This window comes from Lontra canadensis, unplaced genomic scaffold (genome assembly GCF_010015895.1).
Source record: "Lontra canadensis isolate GAN:19392208 unplaced genomic scaffold, GSC_riverotter_1.0 scaffold53, whole genome shotgun sequence".
NCBI classification, from domain to species: Eukaryota; Metazoa; Chordata; class Mammalia; order Carnivora; family Mustelidae; genus Lontra; species Lontra canadensis.
In genome coordinates this window covers 380,631-402,621 of record NW_022631047.1, presented here as the reverse complement: position 1 = coordinate 402,621, position 21,991 = coordinate 380,631, and the positions used below count along the sequence as shown (strand labels likewise).

Sequence of the window (21,991 nt, the reverse complement as noted above, 5' to 3'; positions counted from 1 at the left end):
AAACATGAAGAAGGAAAGGAAAAGTGAATTAGGGGAAATTGGAGGGGAAGACTGAAGCATGAGAGACTATGGACTCTGAGAAACAAACTGAGGGTTTTGGAGGGGTCGGGGTGGAGATTGGGTGAGCCTGGTGGTGGGTCTTAAGGCGGTGAGTATTGCATGAAGCACTGGGTGTGGTGCATGAACAATGAATCTTGGAATACTGAAAAAAATAAAATTAAGATATTAAAAAAATGAAAAAAATGTGTATTCTGCTGTTTTAGGATGAAGTGTTCTGAATGTACCTGTTAAGTCCATCTGGTCCAATGTGTCATTCAAAGCCATTATTTCCTTATTGATTTTCTGCTTTAATGATGTGTCCATTGCTTTAAGTGTGGGTGTTAGTCTCCTACTATTATTCTATTGTTATCAGTGCATTTCTTTATGTTTGTTATTAATTGATTGATATATTTGGGTGTTCCGAAGTTGGGGCATAAATATTTACAATTGTTAGATATTCTTGTTGGACAGATCCCTTTATTATGATATAGTGCCCTTCTTCATCTTTTGTTGTAGTCTTTGTTTTAACATCAAATTTGTCCAATATAAATATGGCTACTCTGGCTTTCTTTTGACATCTGATAGCATGATAGATGGTTGGTTCTTCATCCACTCACTTTCACTCTACAGGTAACTTTAGGTCTAAAATTAGCCTCTTGTAGGGATCATATAGATGGGTCTTGTTTTTTTATCCATTTTCATACCCTGTGTCTTTTGATTGGAACATTTAGTCCATTTATATTCAGAGTGATTATTGGTAGAGGTTTTTAGTGCCATTGTTTTACCTATAAAGTCAGTGTTTCTGGAGATTTTCTCTGTTCCTTTCTAGTCTGTTGCTTATGGTCTTTCTTTCCCTCTCAAAGAGTCCCTTTAATATAACTTGCAGGGATGGCTTAGTCGTCATGAACTCCTTTAGTTTTCATTTGTCAAGGAAACTCTTTATCTCTCCTTCTATTCTGAATGATAGCTTTGTCTGAAAATGTATTCTTGGGTGCATATTTTTTCCCTTCAGCACATTGAATATATCATGCCACTGCCTTCTGACCTGCCAAGTGTTTGTGGAGAGATCTGCGGCCAACCTTACTTGTCTTCCTTTATAGGTTAGGGTTTTCTTTTCTCTTGTTGCTTTCAGGATTCTTTCCTTATCTCTGTAGTTTTCAAATTTTACTATAATATGTCTTGGGGTTGGCTTGTTTTAATTGGTTTTGATGGGAGTTCTGTGTGCTTCCTGGATTTGGATGTATTTTTCCTTCCCCCATTAGGGAAGTTCTCAGCTATAATTTGCTCAAATAAAACCTCTGCTCCATTTCCACCTTTTCTTCTGGGACTCCTATGATATGAATGTTATTTTTTTTTTTTTTAAGATTTTATTTATTTATTTGACAGACAGAGATCACAGGTAGGCAGAGAGGCAGGCAGAGAGAGGAGGAAGAAGGCTCCCTGCTGAGCAGACAGCCTGATGCGGGGCTTGATCCCAGGACCCTGAGATCATGACCTGAGCTGAAGGCAGAGGCTTTAACCCACTGAGCCACCCAGGTGCCCTATGAATGTTATGTTTTATGGAGTCACTGATTTCCCTAAGTCTACATTGATGGTCCAATACTTTTCTTTTCCTCTTCTTTTTAGCTTCATAATAATGTTCAAAATGATATTCCATAATTTTATATTCTATCTCACTTATTTGTTCTTCTGCTTCTTCCATCCTTGTTGTTATTATATCCAGATGATTTTGCATCTCAGTTATAGCATTTTTTTTTTTTAAATTTCAGCCAGACTAGTTTTTAGGTCTTTTATCTCTGCATTAAAGGATTCCCTGGTATCTTCTATGTTTTTCTCTTGTCCAGCTAGTATCTTTTTTTTTTAAAATTTTTATTTCTTTTCAGTGCAACAGTATTCATTGTTTTTGCACAACACCCAGTGCTCCATGCAATCCGTGCCCTCTCTAATACCCACCACCTGGTTCCCCCAACTTCCCAGCCCCCACCCCTTCAAGACCCTCAGGTTGTTTTTCAGAGTCCATAGTCTCTCATGATTCACCTCCCCTTCTAATTTCCCTCAACTCCCTTCTCCTCTCCATCTCCCCTTGTCCTCCATGTTATTTGTTATGCTCCACAAATAAGTGAAACCATATGATAATTGATTCTCTCTGCTTGACTTATTTCACTCAGCATAATCTCTTCCAGTCCCGTCCATGTTGCTACAAAAGTTGGGTATTCATCCTTTCTGATGGAGGCACAATACTCCATAGTGTATTCCAGCTAGTATCTTTATGATTGTTGTTTTAAATTCCAATTCAGGCATATTAATTATGTCTGTTTTGATTAGATCTTTGGCTGTGACCTCTTCTTGTTCTTCCTTTTGAATAATTTTTCTGTCATGGCATTTTATCTAGATCTCTGTTTTCCTAGTGTTGGAAAAGCCAAGTTTCCAACTGTTATATTCCTGCTCCTGAGAGTAATGGCTATATTAAGAAGCAGTCACATACTATCCAAGGCCTGACGCTTCAGGAAGTGTTTTTGGTGTGTGTTATGTGCAGTCTGCTGTTGTGTTTGGCTGCTGTTTTCTGCAGGTTAGTCCTTTGCAGAATTTCTCCTTACCTGCAGCTGGGAGCGTCTGGATCTTGTCCACTGTGTGGTGAGTTTTAAATAGGTGTGCTTTGGTCTGCTTGATGAGAGGCTAGATTCTATTTTTCTTAGTGCTGAACTTCCAACAGTCTATGATCAGCAGACTTAGAGCATGCAAAGGGTTTGTGCTGGTCTTCTGGGGGAGGGCTCCACTGCTGCTCTGAGTCTCAGGCACACTTGCCCTGGTTCAGAAGCACTCGCAGATTGCAGGGTGGTGGGGCTTGTATGTAAGTGACTCAAGTCTCCACTGTGGGGTGCTGTTATGCACACTGAGGTTTATCTATGCTTATGGGCAGGGGTTGGGTGGGAGAATGACATCATCCAGCTCTCTTGTCCCCAGAGAAGGGAGTCCATGCCCACTTCTGTTCATGATGCCTTCACAGAAGAGTGAAAAATGTCTCCTTATTTGTCCTAGGTTTCTCTCAGATCACTGCCTCCAACCTCTCTGTATCTGAACTGTCTGCTACCTGGCAGCACAGTGCTCCTGTTTTATCTCAGGCATGCTGGCTGGGTTTCAAAACTCTAAATTTTAGAGACCTGGCTGTGATTCTCTGAGGGACGGTTTTTCTGGGCTGTGGCTGGTGCCAGTTTGTCCCAGAAGAACAGTCACATTAATGTGCAGGGGCTTGGAATTTATGGTAATGTACAGGAAAAAGCTGGTATCCAGAGTAGTGCACTCAGCATGAGTCTCTGCTCCTATGCTAATGAACTGTACAGGGCAATGGAACCCACTGGTTCTTTTGTTCTGAAAGGCAGTGCCACCTCTCCAAAATGCACTCCAAGAAGTGCTACTGTCTTGACCAGTGTGACCCAGGGAAACCTCAGACCACACTGTCTGCTCCCAGGGCTTTACACTCTTCCTCCACAGGAGAACCTCTGTACCACCAGGCTCTACTCCAGTGATGGTGTGTACTTCTAAAACTTCAGACTTTGAGCTCCACTGCTTGTAAAACTTGTGGTGATCATCCCCTCTCATTTTCCCTGTCAGTGGCTTTGGGGAAGTATTTTTCTTGCTCAATGCTCTGGGCTCTGCGCTCTCTCTCTCTCTTTCTCTCTCTATCATCTCTGTCTATCTGTATCTCTATCTATCTTTCTCTTCTCTCCTGTCTTTCTCTCCATCATCAGGGCTCCCTCCCCTGTCTAGACTCTTTTCTCCCCTAAATCAATCTCTGCACCTTCTACCTTCCATGATGTGTCCTTTTTTCTCCCTCTAGTTGTGCAGTTTTTTCTCTCAGTCCTCAGATGAAGACTTTTTTGGGTGTTCAGAATGATTTGATATTTACCTAGCTGTGTTCAAGGGATGAGGCAAGCATAAGGCCCACCTACTACTATGCCATCTTAACTCTCCAGGTCAAATTCACAATTTGGGTATCCAAAATATATGTTTATTCCAGGGAGCATGAATCTCTGCACTCTGTGGGATAGTATATATATTAATGTGATAATCTTTAGAGGATGTATAGCCTACTACATAGTCTAATTGTTAAAACTTTCAGTATTGGTGAATTGATGTGGTATATTCCCAGCGAGGGACATAAACCAGCTGGTGACATGTATCAGGTGTTTGAGAAATATGATGTAAATGATTTCTATAAGGCCAATGGGATGGGACAATGTAGGGGTTAATAATATATGTCAGTTGGTTGGGCCATGATACCCAGATATTTAGTGACACATTATTTTGGGTGTTTCTGTGGATGTGTTTTTTTGGAAGAGATTAACAATTAAATTAGTAGACTTTGAGTAAAGCAGATTACCCTCCATAATGTGGGTGGATTTCATCCAGCCAGTCGAAGGCCTTAATAGAACAAAGATTGACCTCTCTGAGCAAGAAGGAATGGTGCTAGCAGACTCCCTTCAGACTTGAACTGCAATTTTACCTGGAGTCTCCAGCTTGCTAGCTTACCCTTCAAATTTTGGACTTATCATACCTCCACAATTTGTGAACCAATTCCTTATAATTAATCCCTTTCTCTCTATACACATCTTATTGCTTCTGTTTCTCTGGAGAACCCTAATGCACATGATATGGAAAACAGACCCTAGTATGGCACTCAATAATTTCCATCTCTTGCTTCCCATGCCTTTGTGTAGTTCCCTCTCTTTGAGAACAGAAAGAACCATTTACTTGATTCTAACCAACAGATATGAAAAATATAGTGGGACTGCTACTCCTTTGATTTGGTTGTGTTATGTAACAAAACTAATGGGATGCCACTCCCATGATTATGTTATATCATATAAGACTCTATCTTAACAGGCTGAAGCAAAATATTCTCTTGCTGGCCTTTAAGAAGAAAGCTGCGTCCAGACTGCTGACCCATAGAAACTGTGAGATAATAAATGTGTGCTGTATTAAATTTAAAAAAGTTGTGGTAATTTGCCTGAGAGACAAGGCCAAACCATCTTCACTGGAGAGTTACACACCTTTTGAAAAAAAAAAAAAAACCAAAATCCTGGTGTGCTAATGGGCCTTGGTAGATACAGAGTATATGACCATGGGATAGCAAGTGGTCATTCTTCTGGAATCACCAATCAAGAGCTGGGTTTGGACAGACCAACCATGTTTTAATGTTGAAGAGCCTGACAGCAATCCATCATAAGATGCAAGTGCTGCATCTTGGATTGAGCAAGAGCTTCTCTTACACAAGGGGGGTCAGGGAGGACTGGATGACACTCATGTCCTTGATCAGGAGGGGTCATCTAATCATATGGCAGGAATACAGAAGGAAGGTGTGGACAAATATTTTTTTCTCTTTTTCCTTTAACTTATTTCATTCCACATGTGGTTTCACCATTTGAGGTACTTACTAAGTTATGAATTAAAAAAAATTATGAATTTTAAATATATACTTTCTTACTTCCATAGCAATCTTGAACTACATTCTTTTCCCCACCTTACTATTGACATGTATAAAAGCTAGTTTAACTATATCTTAGCATAGAGAATCACTAATCACTCATACATTAATAAATATTAGTGTAGAATAAAATCTAAGTAATATCAAGTTATCAATATTAATATTAAATTTATATTATATTATATTAATATATTAAAGTTATATCACTTTAACTCTAATTGCCTGGACAAGCTTCTCCATGGCTTTGGTAATACCACGAGACCTTTGTATTACCTGGGTTGGGGCTAGGGTGACAATGGTTGAGGCTATCTTCAGCTCAGTGGAAGAGGTACACAGAGTTTAACTCTATTTGAAATGCAGGTGGCAAGTAAAAGTAGACACAATCTTGGACTTTATGGAGTTTCATATTTAGTGAAGAACAGACCCTAGTGTCTAGAGAAGGAGAAATCAATTAATAAAATAATAGGAACAAATATGTCATATGGTTAGGAGATTATTCATTCTCAAAGTTAGGTGAAAAAGATAAAAATATCATTATCTTCAGCTATACCTTTATTTTTACCTAACCTTAGCAAACTGAATATATCCTTTAATTGTTCTTTTAGCTTGCTAATCTGACTTAAGAACCAAGCTTTGCTTAGTGCACAGTTCAGAATTCCCACAAATCTTTCTTTCTCATTTTATTTTAAAAAGCATTTTTCTGCAGCTGGTGGGTGATTTCCAGTGGACAGACTGTGAATAGGATTGGGGGAATGAAGGTTCATTTCCCTTCATGTAATTTTTAGTATAAGATAAGACTCATTAATTGTTTACCTCTGGTTCCATAAGGCCCAGCTTTTTAGTCTTATGAATCAGCATGGGACAGTGCCCCCAAATATAACTGGGAATTCTTTCCTGTTTTCTAGCTACCTTACTCCCCCAACTTATTACATCCTGAAATAGAAAGGGATGAGGAAAGTTAAAAGATTTGTCTGAAGTGGTGGTAGTAAAAGCCTGACTGCAACCTGGACTTTCTGATTCCTGATACAACATGTATCTTTCTTGAGCATCAGGTAAACAGAAAATTATGATGGAAGAAGGAGGTAGTGGGGACAAGGCACTAAGTTGAAAGGTAAAAACTGGGGACTTAATTATTCTTTCTTCATTGGTTCATTTTATAAGCTTTTGTGATTGAGTTTGAAATTTTTATACCTAGAAAAGTCATTATAGTGAATAACTTGGATTGCAAGAACAGAATGCAAGCATAAGCTGTCATTTACATTTTGTCTGTTCCATCAATCTTTTTAAGCCTGTTAAGCTGACATTCTAAATATGGAAACAAGTGCACATGGACATACACAGAGACACACAGATGATAAGAATATGAAATTCTATTTAGAAAAAGAACTTGTACAACTTTTAAGCAAATATTATTAGAGGAAAGTTTTAGCCTATATTTAAATCTCCCTGAAAAGTGGGAGAGATAGAATAATGGTTTTTATCTAGTGGAGTGATCATTAGGCCATTCCTGTAGACATAGATCATCCTCAATGATGTTCCTGGGAAATTTGGTACTCAGATCAGGACATATCAGTGCAAGAAGGGTAGCTGAGTACTAACATTGTAGTAAATTGATACCATCTAAATTTCTTGGTTCTGTAAGTAATAACAGGTGTATTCTTAAAGTGTTTACTGCATATTTATTCCCATCTATTTCAGGGAATAGATTAAGCTAAGAATTTAATATGCGTATTATAGTGGGCACTAGGTGTAACAGAATGGGGCTGTGATATATGTAAAACTATGAACAAAATACAATTAGGGAAAAATAAAATGGAGATCAGGAATTCTTTTATAATTTGTTATTCTGTCCTCACTAGTCGTTTAGTTCTTTGAGATAGATGCAACCCTTTTGATCATGTCTTTGAAAGCTTGTACCACTTGCTTGTTCCTCAGAGTATGAATGGAGGGATTCATCACTGGAGCAACTGAGGTGGTAAGCACTGACACCACCTTATTAATAACAACCCCTTCTTTTGCATGAGGTTTGATATAAAGATGCAGCTTCCGTAAGTGTTTGAAACCACAATTACATGGGAAGAACAAGTAGAAAAAGCCTTTATCCTTTGCTGGGGGGAAGGGAATCTGAGAATGGTCCTGATGATGTATGTGTAGGACATAATTACACACACCAAGGTGAAAATGAGTGTCAACACGGCCAGGAGCAAGACAAATCACTCTATAAACTCTGTGTCTGAGCAGGTAATCTTTGGGATGCGAGCAGCATCACCCCCAAAGTGATCTATGACATTTGAGTCACAAAACTCGAGCTCAAAGCCCATGTCAAGTGGCGGGATGTCAATGATTAGAGCAATCATGTAACATCCAATAAGGAACTTGATGCAGACCATTTTGTTCATGATGGTCATGTAATGGAAAGGTTTGCTGATGGCCACATAGTGGTCATAGGACATGGTCTTCAGGAAAAAAATTCAGTCACACCCGGGATGATAACAAAAAATAATGGAGTGGCACATGCATTGTAGGTAGCAGTGTTGTCCCCAGATGCCATTGTGTAGAGGAATCTAGGAATGCAGACCATTGTAAATGACACTTCCAAGATGCAGAAATTCCAGAGGAAAAAATACATGGGTGTTTTAAGTTGGGAATCCACCAAGGTGAGAGTGATGATGGTCAGATTCCCTACCACACTCAACAAGTAGGTTAGAAACAGAAAAACAAAAAGCAGAATTCTATAGATTTGGGTCATCTGCTAGTTCTACCAGGATGAATGTTATTATTGCTGTGTAATTTTTCATCACTGATTCCTGACTATGGCCTCGTCTGTGTGTAAAAATAAAAGACAAATTAGATCAGAGAGAGACTGTCAGCATGTTAGCAGTGGGTTAAAATGCTAGCTAAGCCAAGATTTTATTGTATTTGTCACATGCTAATCAGGAATGTTATTGGTGTGGTATTTGATTGATAATCAATAATGCTATTGGATTCCCACAGTTGACCATTATTTTGGATACCAGCGAGAAGGCTCTTATTAAAGATTTTTATTACTATCTTGATGCAGTGTTAAGTCAGTAGTGAAAGGATTCTTTAACAACCCCAGAAATGAGGCTATTTTACATTATCTGTGTTAATGAATAGAAAAACCCTCACATAAAAATATTCATGGTTTGTAACTTCATGACAATAACTCAAGTTGTGTTTGTCATCTTGGTTGCATGTGAGGCAAATGGGTTGACAATAGTTAAGTTTGTGAAGTTAAATTTTCCTCCTCTCAGCCTCTGGTTATTACTCACTGTGGTAATTCATATTCTCCTCTAAAGTACCTCATGCCCTTCTGCTCTTTTCCCTTTCTAAATTACACAAAAACACTCTTGCAAGCCCATTTTAAAGACAGAACTGGTGATCTTTAAAAGAGTGATCTTTTAAAACCATACATGGGGCCCCTGGTTGGCTCAGTCAGTTGAGCATGTGACTCTTGGTCTTGGGGTTGTGAGTTCAAACTCCATATTGGGTGTAGAGTTTATTTAAAAAAAAAACAACAAAAAACTATGTATAAGATCCATTTCTGTGTTAAAGTCTCTGAATAGGGTTCTATTTCCTGTGGAATAAAATTCAAACTCCTTACTCTGTTTTATATGGTCCTTTATGACTTCATGGCTGTGTAATTATTTTTTAAAATATTTTATTTATTTATTTGACAGAGAGAGAGAAAAGCACAAGTAGACAGAGCGTCAGGCAGAGGGAGAGGGAGAAGCAGGCTTTCTGCTGAGCAGGGAGCCAATGCAAGTCTTGATCCCAGGACCGTTGGGATCATGACCTGAGCCAAAGACAGCTGCTTAACTGACTGAGCCATCCAGGCTCCCCTGGCTGTGTAATTCTAATTCATCTCTTGTTTATCCCGCTGTATTGGTCTTCTTCAGTTCCTTGAATATGTCAAGTTTTTCCCACCCCAGGGCTTTTGCAATGTTTTCTCTCTTCTTGAAATGCTCTGCTTGCATTCTGTCATGGCTGGATCTTATTTTTCAGGTGCCAACTTAAATATAATCCCTTCAAAGATACTTTCCTGGGAAATCCTATCTGTGTTCTCTTCATCCCCCACACTGTGAAAAGAAATGATCCCTTTCTTTCACTCAGAGAACTTATTATAATTGGTAATTATAGATTATTTTACCTTTTTACCTCCATCTCCTAATCAGTAACAAGTTCCATGAGAACACAGACCATATCTATTTTGTAAACCACTGTAAATCCAGGACTAGAGCTTTGTCTGGTACATAGTAGATAATGAGTTTTTACTGAATGAATAAGACCAGGCATTTTATCCTTGACACTGATTGTCTAACTATATTTAAAGTGTAATCTAAAGCTTACATCACCTGTCTATTTACATTTTAGGATTTAAAGCTTCATTTAAGGACCTTGACATATTGAGGCAATTTTAGGAATTAGGATGATAGATGGTCACTTTTAATCGTAATCCCCCATAATTACAGTAAGCTATTTTATCTGTACCTAAGAATAAATAAGAATTAGTCTTTTAAGAGCTGGTTGGGGTTAAGAGTAGTATGGAGGGGAGTTGTAGATGGAAAGGGTAACCTGGAAGTAAGGTTTCCATTTTTGTTCATCCCTTTACACTATTTTCTCTGAAGGAGCTTGGCTGACACTATTTGAGATGTGATCCTTAGGTCTCCTCTGAGAAGGACCATCTGGGTAAACTGTAAGTGGTACAGGGTAAGAGTGTGGGCTCTGGAATAATAGATCAGGACTTGAGACTTGGGTAAAACATTTAATGTCCGTGAAACCTTGGGAAGTTAAGTAATAGATTGTTTCCTGGTCTGTGAATGAAAATAATAAGCGTTATGTTTTTCACAGGTTAGAATAAAGATTAAACAAACTGATTCTTTTAGGCTGTTAGCATTGTGCCTCATACAGGACAGATACTAAGTACATTCTGTTTGCTTCTTCTATTTCTTCTCCCAGGACCTGCTCCCTACATGAAGGAGTTCACATATTCTATATCTTCTTTTACGTTTCCGAGATTTGCCTCCTCCTCCTATATTTCACATATGTATTTTAAGTTTTCTGCTGTCCTTGAAGTTAGATACAAAATTAATGGTTCTCTTACATTCCAAAAAAGTAATATTTGTTGATTGGTCTTTTCATCATGATGAACAACTACATACAACATAGAACTTGTTCTTTCTGAATCTCTTTTGTATTTTCTAACATGATTCCCTGCCAAATCTCTTAGTTCAAACATTGGTCCTTGAGATGTTCTTTCCCTATCTGCTCAGTAACCACAGCTTTCTTTCATAGTCTCTTCTGAGTTTGTCTTAGGGCTCTCTTTCATCATGTTGTATTACTTTAGAATACTGCCATGCAATTCTTTCTTTTAATTTATAAGAAATCTCTTTTATGCCCTAGACATGTTGCCCTGTCTCTCAAAAAAGAAACAAACAAGAAATGAACAAGAAAGAAGCAAATCTCAGCCAAATGGGTTTCAGGTTACTATGAATAAAGTGATCAGGAATTAAGAGAACTATATAAATGGAGAGAGAAAGCTTAGTAGATTATTTTAGCCAATCTCCTAGTTTTGAAGATGGAAATCAGAGGGTCAGCTGTCAGTAAGCTTGTTAGGAACAAAGTCTAAGGAAGAATCCACATTTCCTAAATCCTAATTCCATGCTTTTCCTCCCACTCTGCCAAGTTAGGGGAGAGTTTTAGGAATTTTTTCTGGGTTTTCTTGGTTTCCACTTGTCCATTAGGAAGTTTGCCATTCCTACTCCATTTCTTTGTCTTTTAAAGATACCCAGTCTGTTCCAACTCTTCTCTTAGTCTCTGTATTACTTCTGGGTAAGCTTCCCATCAGTGCTGTAGGAGATCTGGAAAATACATTCACCTAAGATCTTAGAGGGTGATAATCATATTTATGTTATTCGTCACAGGCATATTTCTTTTTAAAATTGAAGAACACATTCTAATGAGTAATTTCCTGGGATAAGAATAGGTTTTCGTGGGAGATAGTAGGACAAAGAATCCCCTTTGGTTGTATTCAGCTTAATTCACAAAACTTTCCAGGATGTTAATGATCATAGGTAACATTTTTAAGGCAGTTACTAAATGTCAGATACAATGTTAAACACTTAGATGAACTCCTTTAATTCTCAAAGCAACTCTCTAAGATTGGCTGTTATTTAATAGTCATTTCACAGTTGAGGAAACTGAGTCCAGAAATATTAAGAATTGTGCCTGAGGTCATTGACTTAGGATGTTGTGAAGCAGGAATATGAATCCGAGCAGTCTGACTACAGAAACTCAGCTCCTGGGTACTACAAAACACAACCATCTCAACTATTTATTTTTCTGATTTATTTCTCTATTTATCTTTTGAGAAAATGACTGACCTCTTCTTGGGTGACCCTATCTGTCAAGTAACTTCTTTAGGGAACTAGATAAATCAACACCCAGGGCTGCCTTATTTCTGAGTTAGGGGCTCTAGTAGATAGTCTTCAACACTAATAATTACATTTGTAGCACCTGAAGTCTTTCCCATTTGCAGTCACTCTATCTAGGATTGACTGTATCCCAATGATTGACCCAAAAGGATTGAACTGTTTCTAAATAACTTAATTGTATCATAGAACAAACCTCAAGAATATTTATAGAAACACAAAAATATTGAGGACCCAAGGTAAAACTTAAAATGTCTAGAATTCAATAAAAGTTATCATACATGCAAAGAAGCAAAATATGTGTGTGTATAAAATATGCACATATGTTTTATTATATATATATATATAAATTTACATATCTAAAACATGAAGAAATAAATTAGTCAGTTGAAAGTGACCCTAACAGACACACGTTAGAACTGGCAAACAAGAACATTGAAACAGCTATTTTAATTTCACTCCAGACATTCAAAAAAGTAAGTAGAAGCAAGGAAAATATAAAGACCCAAACCAAACTTAGAGATGAAAACTATAGCATGTGTAATAAAAACATATACTGGATGGGTTTACATACAGATTATACCTTGCAGAAGAAAATATTGGTAATCTTGAAATCCAAAATGAAACAGAGAGAAAAAAGAATTTTTAGAAAAGATCATCAGTGAGCTGTGTGACAACTTTGAGTGACCTAAAACACATGTAATTGGAGTCCGTGGGGGATTGGATTAAGGGCAGAAAAATGTTTAAAGAAAAAAAGTGGCTGAAAAATTTCCAAATTTTATGAAAACTATAAAACCCTAACCAAGAATGTCAATGAACACTAAGCAGAAGCAGCATAAAGAAAACTCCACCAAGGCACATCATAATCAATTAGTATCTACAAACACAAAGTGAAGCAACCCAGTGTTGATAAGTATGTGAGTAAATATACAAGATATTTTTTGTTCATTTAAAGATCTCTTTAAAGATAATTGCTCATTTAAAATGAGAATTTTTGGGGGGTTTATATCATATGTACAATAAAATGTGTTACAACAATAGCACAAAATATGTGGAAAACAGAAGGGACAAAATCAAAGTATACTGTTATAAGATTCTTACACTATATTTGAAATGGTGTAACATTATTTGAACACAAACTGTCATAAGTTAAATATGCATTAACCCTAAAGATGTGCTGATCCTAGAGTACCCAATTAATAATTAAAACAAAACCTTGAACGCATATTGGTAAGTTAAAGAAGCCAATATGAAAAGACTACATACCACATGACTCCACCTAAATGACAATCTGGAAAAGGCAAAACTATGGAGACAAAAAAATGAACAGTGGTTGTCAGGGATGGGCAGAGGAATTTTTGGACAGTGAAAATAGTGATCAGTGAAATAAGGAAGGAAAATACAAAAACCTTATGAATTGGACATGAAGCACTAAAATAGTTTTATTCTCAGGGTCTTGGGATCGAGCCCCACATGGGGCTCTCTGTTCAGCGGGGAGCCTGCTTCCCCCTCTCTCTCTGCCTGCCTCTCTGCCTACTTGTGATCTTTCTCTCTGTCAATTAAATAAAAAAAAATTTAACAACAAAACAACAACAACAACAACACACACACACACACACACAAAACTATAAATCATTGTAGGAGGATTACAGAAGGCCTAAGTGAATGGAGAGATGAAACTTGTTCATGGATCCAAAGACTTAATAGTGTTAGGATTACAATTTTCCCCAAATTGATATGTGGAGTCATCACAGTCCCAATCAAAATTTTAACAGGGTCTCTTTTCAAGGAGAATTTAACAAGCTGGATTTTAAAATTCATACATAAAAGCAAAGGCCCTAGATACACAAAACAATTTTGAAGAAGCATGAAATTGGAGGGCTTAAGATTCTCCACATTATCTGTTTGTGTCAAGAACAGTGTATTTCCAGTCATCTAGATTTAAACTCTACAAGTGACTTAGACTTTGCTTTCTTCTCACCTAGTCAGTAAATACCACTAACTAGTTCTAATTTTTATATTTACTTTCAGTATTTTGCTTAGATAGAAAAATTTACCCTGGAGTTTTGAACCACATTCTTAGTAGTTTGTTTAATCCAGCGGTTTTTTTTTTTTTTCCTTTTTTGGTAAGAAATGCTCTCTGCTTACTTTTTACATTTCTAAGTTTTTTTTTTTTTCTGGGTGTAAGGAGCATTCTCTCTTCTCATGGGGCCTGCCAGATGGGTAGCAGTATTGTGTTCTGGTCTTATATGGACTCTGGATCCAGATTACTTGGGTTCAAATCTCAGCTTTTCTTTTTTTTTTTTTTTTTTAAAGATTTTATTTATTTATTTGACAGACAGAAATCACAAGTAGGCAGAGAAGCAGGCAGAGAGAGAGGGGGAAGCAGGCTCCCCGCTGAGCAGAGAGCCTGATGCAAGGCTCTATCCCAGGACCTGAGCTGAAGGCAGAGGCTTTAACCTACTGAGCCACCCAGGTGCCCCAAATCTCAGCTTTTCTATCTACTAGTTTTGTGTGTCAGGTTCTGTGCCTGAGTTCCCTTATTTGCAATACAGGAATGATAATGGTAGTTTGTTAATAGTAATTAATAATATATGGATGATAATAAGATATAATATATAGGGATTTTAGTCTATTATTACTATATATATCTTAGAATGATGTTGCACCTAGTAAATAGCATAAATGCAGTTACTATTTCCCTTGACCACAGGGAACTCTCTTCTGTGTTGTAAGCACACATGATCTGTGTCACTTATGTGGGACTTCAGTATATGTTGCCTGATGCATTTCTTGTATTGTCAACTTTTCATGGCTGTATATTTTATATACTGTTTTGCTGTCCTGGGGGCAGATTTACTTTGCTGTATTCTGTATATTGCATAGCAAGATGTTGGACATACATTCAAACATTAATTAAACTATATACAAAACTTGTGTTGAAGGCCAGAGAATTCCTAGAGCTCTTTCTCTTCTTGGAGAAGTGATGACCTGAATAAGAGACATTAGCTTTTGGAGGAGCCTTTTTTTCTTTTTTTGGAGGCTTTTCCTTCTTTTTTTTTTTTTTAAATTAATTTTTTCTCTCTTCAGAGCATCCACTTTGGGATCAATTGTGCTGACAAACAATATGTCCCTGGGGGTCCTGGTTCTGAGAGGCTAATAAAGATCCTTTGTTGCCATCTTTAAGAACAAAAGTTAAGGAGATGTTTAAGAGAGGTCATCCCAGAGGGACTGGTGAGGATGGTGAGGAAGTTGCAATGGGAGATCAAACACAGGTCATCAGCAGGCTAAAGAAAAGAATGAGAGAAATCAAACAATGGGGTGAATGGCATCTTTGTGTTCAGTAGCCTGCAAGAGAGATCTTAAAATTTTCTTTCAAATCCATCACTTAAGTAGCTGTACATTTTTTCAGCATGAAGAAAACAGGTGTCATTTAACTTGAGGACAGTATTTACTTTTTAATAGACCCTTTTTTTTTAGAACAGTTTTAGACTTACAGAAAAATTGAGTTGGTAGTGTAGGTGGTTCCCATACATCATTTGTCCAGTTTACCCTATTATTAACACCTCACATTAGTACAATGCATTTGTTACAATTAATAAACCAATACTGATACATTATTATTAAGTAAAATCCATACTTAATAATTACTCAGATTTTTTGAGTTTTCACCTTTCAAAATCTTTTTTCTATTCCAGGATTCCATTTAGGATATCATATTTAGTTGTTATATTATCTTAGTTGTTTCTATTATCTTTTGTTACATTACTACAGTTGTTACATTATCTTAGGCTCCTCTTGACTGTGACAGTTTCTCGGACTTTCCTTATATTTGGAGACCTTAACTATTTTGAGGATTACTGGTCAGATATTCCCATAGAATGCCCCACTATTGGAATTCATCTGATGCTATTGGGAAGAAGACCACAGAAGTAAAGTGGTATTTTCATCACCTCATGTCAAAGATACATACTGTCAAAATGACTTAACTATTGCTATTGACCTTGATTACCTGACTGAGAGATTGTTTTTCTGTTGTAAAGTTTTCCCTTTCTTTATGATGAAGTCTACATAAATTATTAGGAATACTTCTGCAGAGGAGATTTGTCTCTTCTCCCTCATTTATTAATTTATTCAATCATTTATTTATATCACTATGATTCTTAGATATTCATTTTATTCTTTGGGTTATAATCTACTACTATATTATTTATTTTGTTACCCAAATTGTTCCAACTTTGGCCATTGGAAGCTCTCTCAGTTGCTTTCTCTGTTCTTGGACATACCTCATCAATGTGATTGTATTTATTTTTATTTTTCAAGAAGCCATGCTTAAAGAAGGGTTCTGAGAGACCAAGGGAAGGAGTGAATCTGGGAGGTTCTGTTTACATATAAGCATTATCTTTTTCTTTCTTGAGGGTGGAATACAAGTTCCATGAGGCCAGAAACTGTGTCCCATCTGTTCATAAAGAGTACCTGGCACATAGTAGTTACTCAGTAATTGTTAAATGAATAAATGAAAGAATGAGGACAGGTCTTGGATGGAAGTATAAGAAATAGTGTGAGCAAATGTAGTGTGTGGTTTGATGTCAGATCACACTATGTCTAATCAGGAAGGGAGAATGTGGTTTCATTAGAATTGTTGGAGCAAAGTTAAGGCAAACAGTGAGGAAATAAATTATAAATATTAAAAGCATTCAGTGTCATATATTATTGAACTATATGACACTTGTTATAAAAAGAGTTCAGGTTAGGCAGTCATAGCTGTACAACTGATACCTAGTGTAGAGGTGATAAACTGGCATTTATTTAAAAAAAATAAAATACTTTCTTTGTCAAAGATATTTATTTGCCCTTCAAGAATTATAGAGACAAGATAAAACACATAGAACATAATGCAAACCAGTTGGGGAATAATGACAAAATATGTGGAGTTAACGAATTCTTATGGGGTATATGGAAATAGAAAATCATTTTGGGAAGAAAGGATGAAAGGAGGAAAATGGAAGATGAATTTGAGCTGGAACCTTAAAAAATCACTTAAGTTTGAATGGTGTATAATCAGGTTTGACTAGGGGAAAAACGAAGGATATTTCATGTATATGATGATCCTGTGAAAAGCTTAGATTTTGGATTAAAGTTAATGCTGAGGGTTGTGGGAAATGTTTGGATTAGTGAAGCTGAACATAGATGTCATCTATGAACATAGTTTGGCAAGTCCGGCTTGCTAAGGGAATGAGTTTCAAAATAAAGAACTAAAGGCTCTAGAAGATTTAAAGCAAGAAGCACACTAATTAAAATAGTGTTTTAGGGGGGGCACCTGGGTGGCTCAGTGGATTAAGCCGCTGCCTTCGGCTCGGGTCATGATCTCAGTGTTCTGGGATCGAGCCCCGCATCGGGCTCTCTGCTCAGCGGGGAGCCTGCTTCCCCTTCTCTCTCTGCCTGACTCTCTGCCTACTTGTGATCTCTCCCTCTGTCAAATAAATAAATAAAATCTTTAAAAAAATTAGTGTTTTAGGAAAATATATATTGTGATATTGCTTAGGCTAATTCAGAGAAAAGATTAGAAATAGGATATCAGTAGGTAGTTGTCGAGATAATTCTGGTTGAGAGATATAATTTCAGATTAGATGTATGACAGGAATATGAGATGTGTTAACTTTTTGAGACATAAATAAGAACTTTTTGATGGAGGAAACTGATAACATCAAATGACTGAAATAGGGGACTTAGAAGGAAGAGCTGAGAGAGAGCAGGCTGGTGCAAAAATTTGTCCCTTCCATGTCAATGTGCACGAATTAAGTTTCAACAAAGTTGTAAGTTCAACAAAGTTCAAAAAAGTTCTGAATATTTTCATTGTTGAAGCTGGGCCAAGTGAAAAGCCATGGTCAATTTCAGTAATATATTAAGTTATGTTTAGGAACTGAAGTTGGGTCAAATTGTGACCTGTTATTTGATGCACTACCTCCAGCTCCAAAGACCTGACACAATGCAATCCTTTTCCATTTCCTCTTATGGAGTAAGTGAGGAGGAGACTCTCTCAGTATCCAAATCAGAGGTAGAGGATTACCTTTCATCAACCTACTGAATTTCCAGTGTTGGATTTATCTAGATGCACTTGGTGTTTGAATGGGAAATTAGGGAGGATATTTCTTTTTGAATCTATAATATTCTTAATTTTCTTGTCATCATCCAAAGTAAGCGATGGGATTCCTAGACAAACTCTGCTTGCTAAGGATTCACAGTTCAGGTGAAGTAATCAACCCAACTACTAAGTAAATACATACCACATATAGATGCATGCTTAAATTAATTATCAGAAGAGAAGCTGGTGAACATGTAGTAGGATTTTATATGTTTTTTAGAAATTTTAAATGAAAAAAAAATTTATTTATTTGTTTAAAAATTAAAAAATTTTTTTTTATTAATATATAATGTATTATCAGGCCCAGGGATACAGGTCTGTGAATCGTCAGGCTTACACACCTCCCAGCACTTACCATAGCACATACCTTCCCCAATGTCCATAACCTAACCAGCCCCCTCCCACAACCCTCAGTTTATTTTGTGAGATTAAGAGTATCTTATGGTTTGTCTCCCTCCCGTTCCCATCTTGTTTCATTAAAAAAAAAAAAAAGAAATTTTAAATGAAAAAAAGAATAAAGGCCTTGGAGAATAGATTTCCATTTTCCCTGAATATCTTTGAAGTATAAAAGAAACTTATATGAAGGCCATTACCTTGTATGAACAATTAACAATAAAGAATACAAAATAAAAAATACATTTGAGCAACTGGATGATAGATAGAAGCATAGATAATGGTTGAATATGTACTATGAAAGCACACAACTTTACTTTTACAATTAATGTTTCTGCCATTTAATAGAAAAAAATTCCAATTATTTGGTCCAAGGTTCCTGAATGACTGTTACTTCTTTCCCCATGTCTCTCCCTTTTTTCTAAGTCTATTATTTTTTTCACACTATACCTGAATTTTATCTTCAGTAGTCAGTCTGCACTAACCAGATGTTCCTTCTCAATTTAGTAACATTTTTGATGTTTTGATCAGGACTCCTAGTCTCTAACATTCTTCTTTTTAAAAATATTGAGGTAAAATTGGTGTATAACATTATATAAGTTCAGATATACAGCATTATGCTAGACATCGGTATATGTTACAAGGGGATCACTACCGCAAATCTAGTTACCATCTGCCTCCGTTCACCTGACCCCCTTCACCTATTTTGCCAATTGCTCACTAACATTCTTCTTAAATTAAGTCTAGATATTGAATTTATCTATGCAGGACTTAGTTGTTCTACCCCTAAATTCAGTCTTGTTCTCCTTGAGTCTACGTTTAAGCACCATCAATAGCAATGTCAGTAGAACACATTCAGTACTTGGAGGTCTTGTTCTTTCTCTTCTGTAGTCATACAGTATTTCATGAGACAGTACACTCAAAAAAATCTCCAGAATGGGCAATAGAAACATTTCTGTGGGTAAATTGGCTTAAAGGAAAAAATTCAGTTAACTTAAGCCACTTATTTGGCAAATTCATGAATGTGGCTCATGGGGTATTCTGATTTAAATTTAATTTAACTTAACCTCAAAAAACATCAATGGTCTCTTACTTCTTTGTGAGAAATACAATGCGCTTTACTGTGTCTTCGAAGGCATCTTTCACTTGTTTGTTTCGAAGTGTATAAATGAACGGATTAAGCAAAGGGGCCACTGAAGTAGTGAGCACAGACACTACTTTATTAATCGCTACTCCTTCCTTTGCTGAAGGTTTGATGTAGATGAAGATACAGCTGCCATAAGTGATGGAAACCACAATCATATGGGAAGAGCAGGTGGAAAAGGACTTTTTCTTCTGTTGGGCAGAAGGGAATCTTAGAATGGTCTTAATGATGTAGGTATAGGAGAGGACCACACACACTAAGGTAACAATGAGTGTCAGCACAGCAAAACTCAAAACAATTCTCTCTATTAACACTGTGTCTGAGCAGGTTATCTGTAAAATAGGAGATGCGTCACAGCCAAAATGATCAATCACGTTGGAGTCACAGAATTCCAGCTGGAGGCCCATGCCAAGAGGTGGGAGGATGATTAACAGGCCTGCAAACCAACAGCCAAGAACGAGGGTAGTGCAGACTCTGCTGTTCATGATGGTTGTGTAATGCAGGGGCTTACAAATGGCCACATAGCGGTCATAAGACATGGCGGCAAGGAGAAAAAATTCTGTTGCTCCAAAGAAGACAACAAAAAATAATTGGGTGGCACAAGCATTATAGGTAATGGTATTATCTCCAGTTGTCATAGTATACAGGAATCTGGGAATACAGACAGTGGTGAATGAGACTTCTAAGAAAGAGAAATTTTGGAGGAGAAGATACATGGGGGTTTTAAGATGGGAATCCAAAAGTGTGAGGGTGATAATGATGAGGTTTCCGGTCACACTCAACATGTAGGTAAGAAACAAAAATACAAAAAGCAGAACTTGTATTTTTGGGTCATCTGTCAATCCCAGCAGGATGAATGTTGTTACTGCTGTATGATTTCTCATCACTGCCTTGCACCAGGTCAAGAGGGATTCTGTCTGGAGAAAGAAGTGTCATAAGAAGCTAGTATTCGAAACTGCAGGAAAAATCCTGGCAAGCCTGCTCACATGCACTTTTCTTCTTTTACTTAATTTCATTTGTGAACACAGAGACATCTATAGGAAATATCTAGTATGGATCTTGTGCTTATAACTCTCTAACTAGAAAGCATATTTACAAAAGTGTTAAATAAAAACAAAACAAAACAAAACAAAATGAAATGTAAATCCTATGTCTGATTTGCAGTTTTTCAGCAATATTGCCTTGTTGTACAGGTTTTACTTGTCCTTATCCTGGAGACAGTTGTGTCAGTTTTCAACCACCGCCCCGCCCCACCATCCTTATTTTCTTTTGTTTTTCCACACCGTACTGAAATGGTCCATTTTCAAAATTAAGAAGGATCTGTTAATTAGTATTTTTGGTGTGTTTTAAAATTAAAACTTAATTTTTTTAGAGCACTCAAAGGATCAAAGCAAAATGAGGGGAAGGTACAGAGATATCCCATATACCTCCTGCCTTTACAAAGGCACAGCCTCCTGTGTTATCAACATCCCCCACCAGAGTGTTACTTTTGTTACAAATGATGAACCTTCATTGACACATTGGAGTCCATAATTTATTATTTTTTTAAAATTTTTAAATTTTTTTTTTTAAATTTGACAGAAAGAGAGCACAAGTAGGCAAAGAGGCAGGCAGAGGGAAGGGGGGGAAACAGGCTCCCTGTTGAGCAGAGAGCCTGACTCAGGGCTTGATCCCAGGACCCTGAGATCATGACCTGAGCCGAAGGCGGAGGCTTAACCCACTGAGCCACCCAGACACCCCCAGTGTCCATAATTTATATCATGGTTCACTCTTGTACGTTCTATGGGTTTGGACAGATGTTTAACTAGTATTTTATATTGATCATCTTATGTTGTTATGTTGAATTTTAACAGTAGCACATTCATTTGTAGTTCTGCTCTTTTTACTTCGAATTATTTCTAAATAGGGAGATAAAGAGTTTAAAATACAAAGATGTAGTTTGTTTTTCACCCTTTGTTTAGGCAAATGAAAATATTTTTAAGCCAGTTTGGGACTGCTTAGGCAGAAGTTTCTTGAAGTAATAAAATAAATTTTTTCTGGAACTTGAATATAAACGCTATTTATATATACTTTGTGTATAAGTCCTGTTGTGGAGCTCTGGGTCATGAATGGGGTCCGGAGGGAGTGATCTGTGGTATTTGTTTCCTTGCTAGCCTGATCAGTCTGACCAACCCTGTTTTCTTCACAGCATTTAGCCTTTGGAATCGGTCTTAGGGTTTATCTTAGTGATCTCTTTGAGCAACTTCTGCTGATTCCCACTTCAAATCAACTCTCCTCAGTAATAAACCAGCTCCCTAACCCTGCTGCTTATGTTTTCTGGCTTTTGATATACA

At 37.0% G+C, this 21,991-nt stretch overlaps 1 protein-coding gene and 1 pseudogene across 1 annotated transcript; both read right to left on the bottom strand.

The window, feature by feature from the left end:
- Positions 1-7,387: 7,387 nt before the first annotated feature.
- On the bottom strand, positions 7,388-8,322 carry LOC116877598 (annotated as a pseudogene).
- Positions 8,323-19,603: 11,281 nt separating this feature from the next.
- On the bottom strand, positions 19,604-20,542 carry LOC116877597 (olfactory receptor 6C2-like). Its single transcript, XM_032874356.1, has one exon. The coding sequence runs from the start codon at positions 20,540-20,542 to the stop codon at positions 19,604-19,606; it is 939 nt and encodes a 312-aa protein (XP_032730247.1).
- Between the last annotated feature and the right edge of the window lie 1,449 nt (positions 20,543-21,991).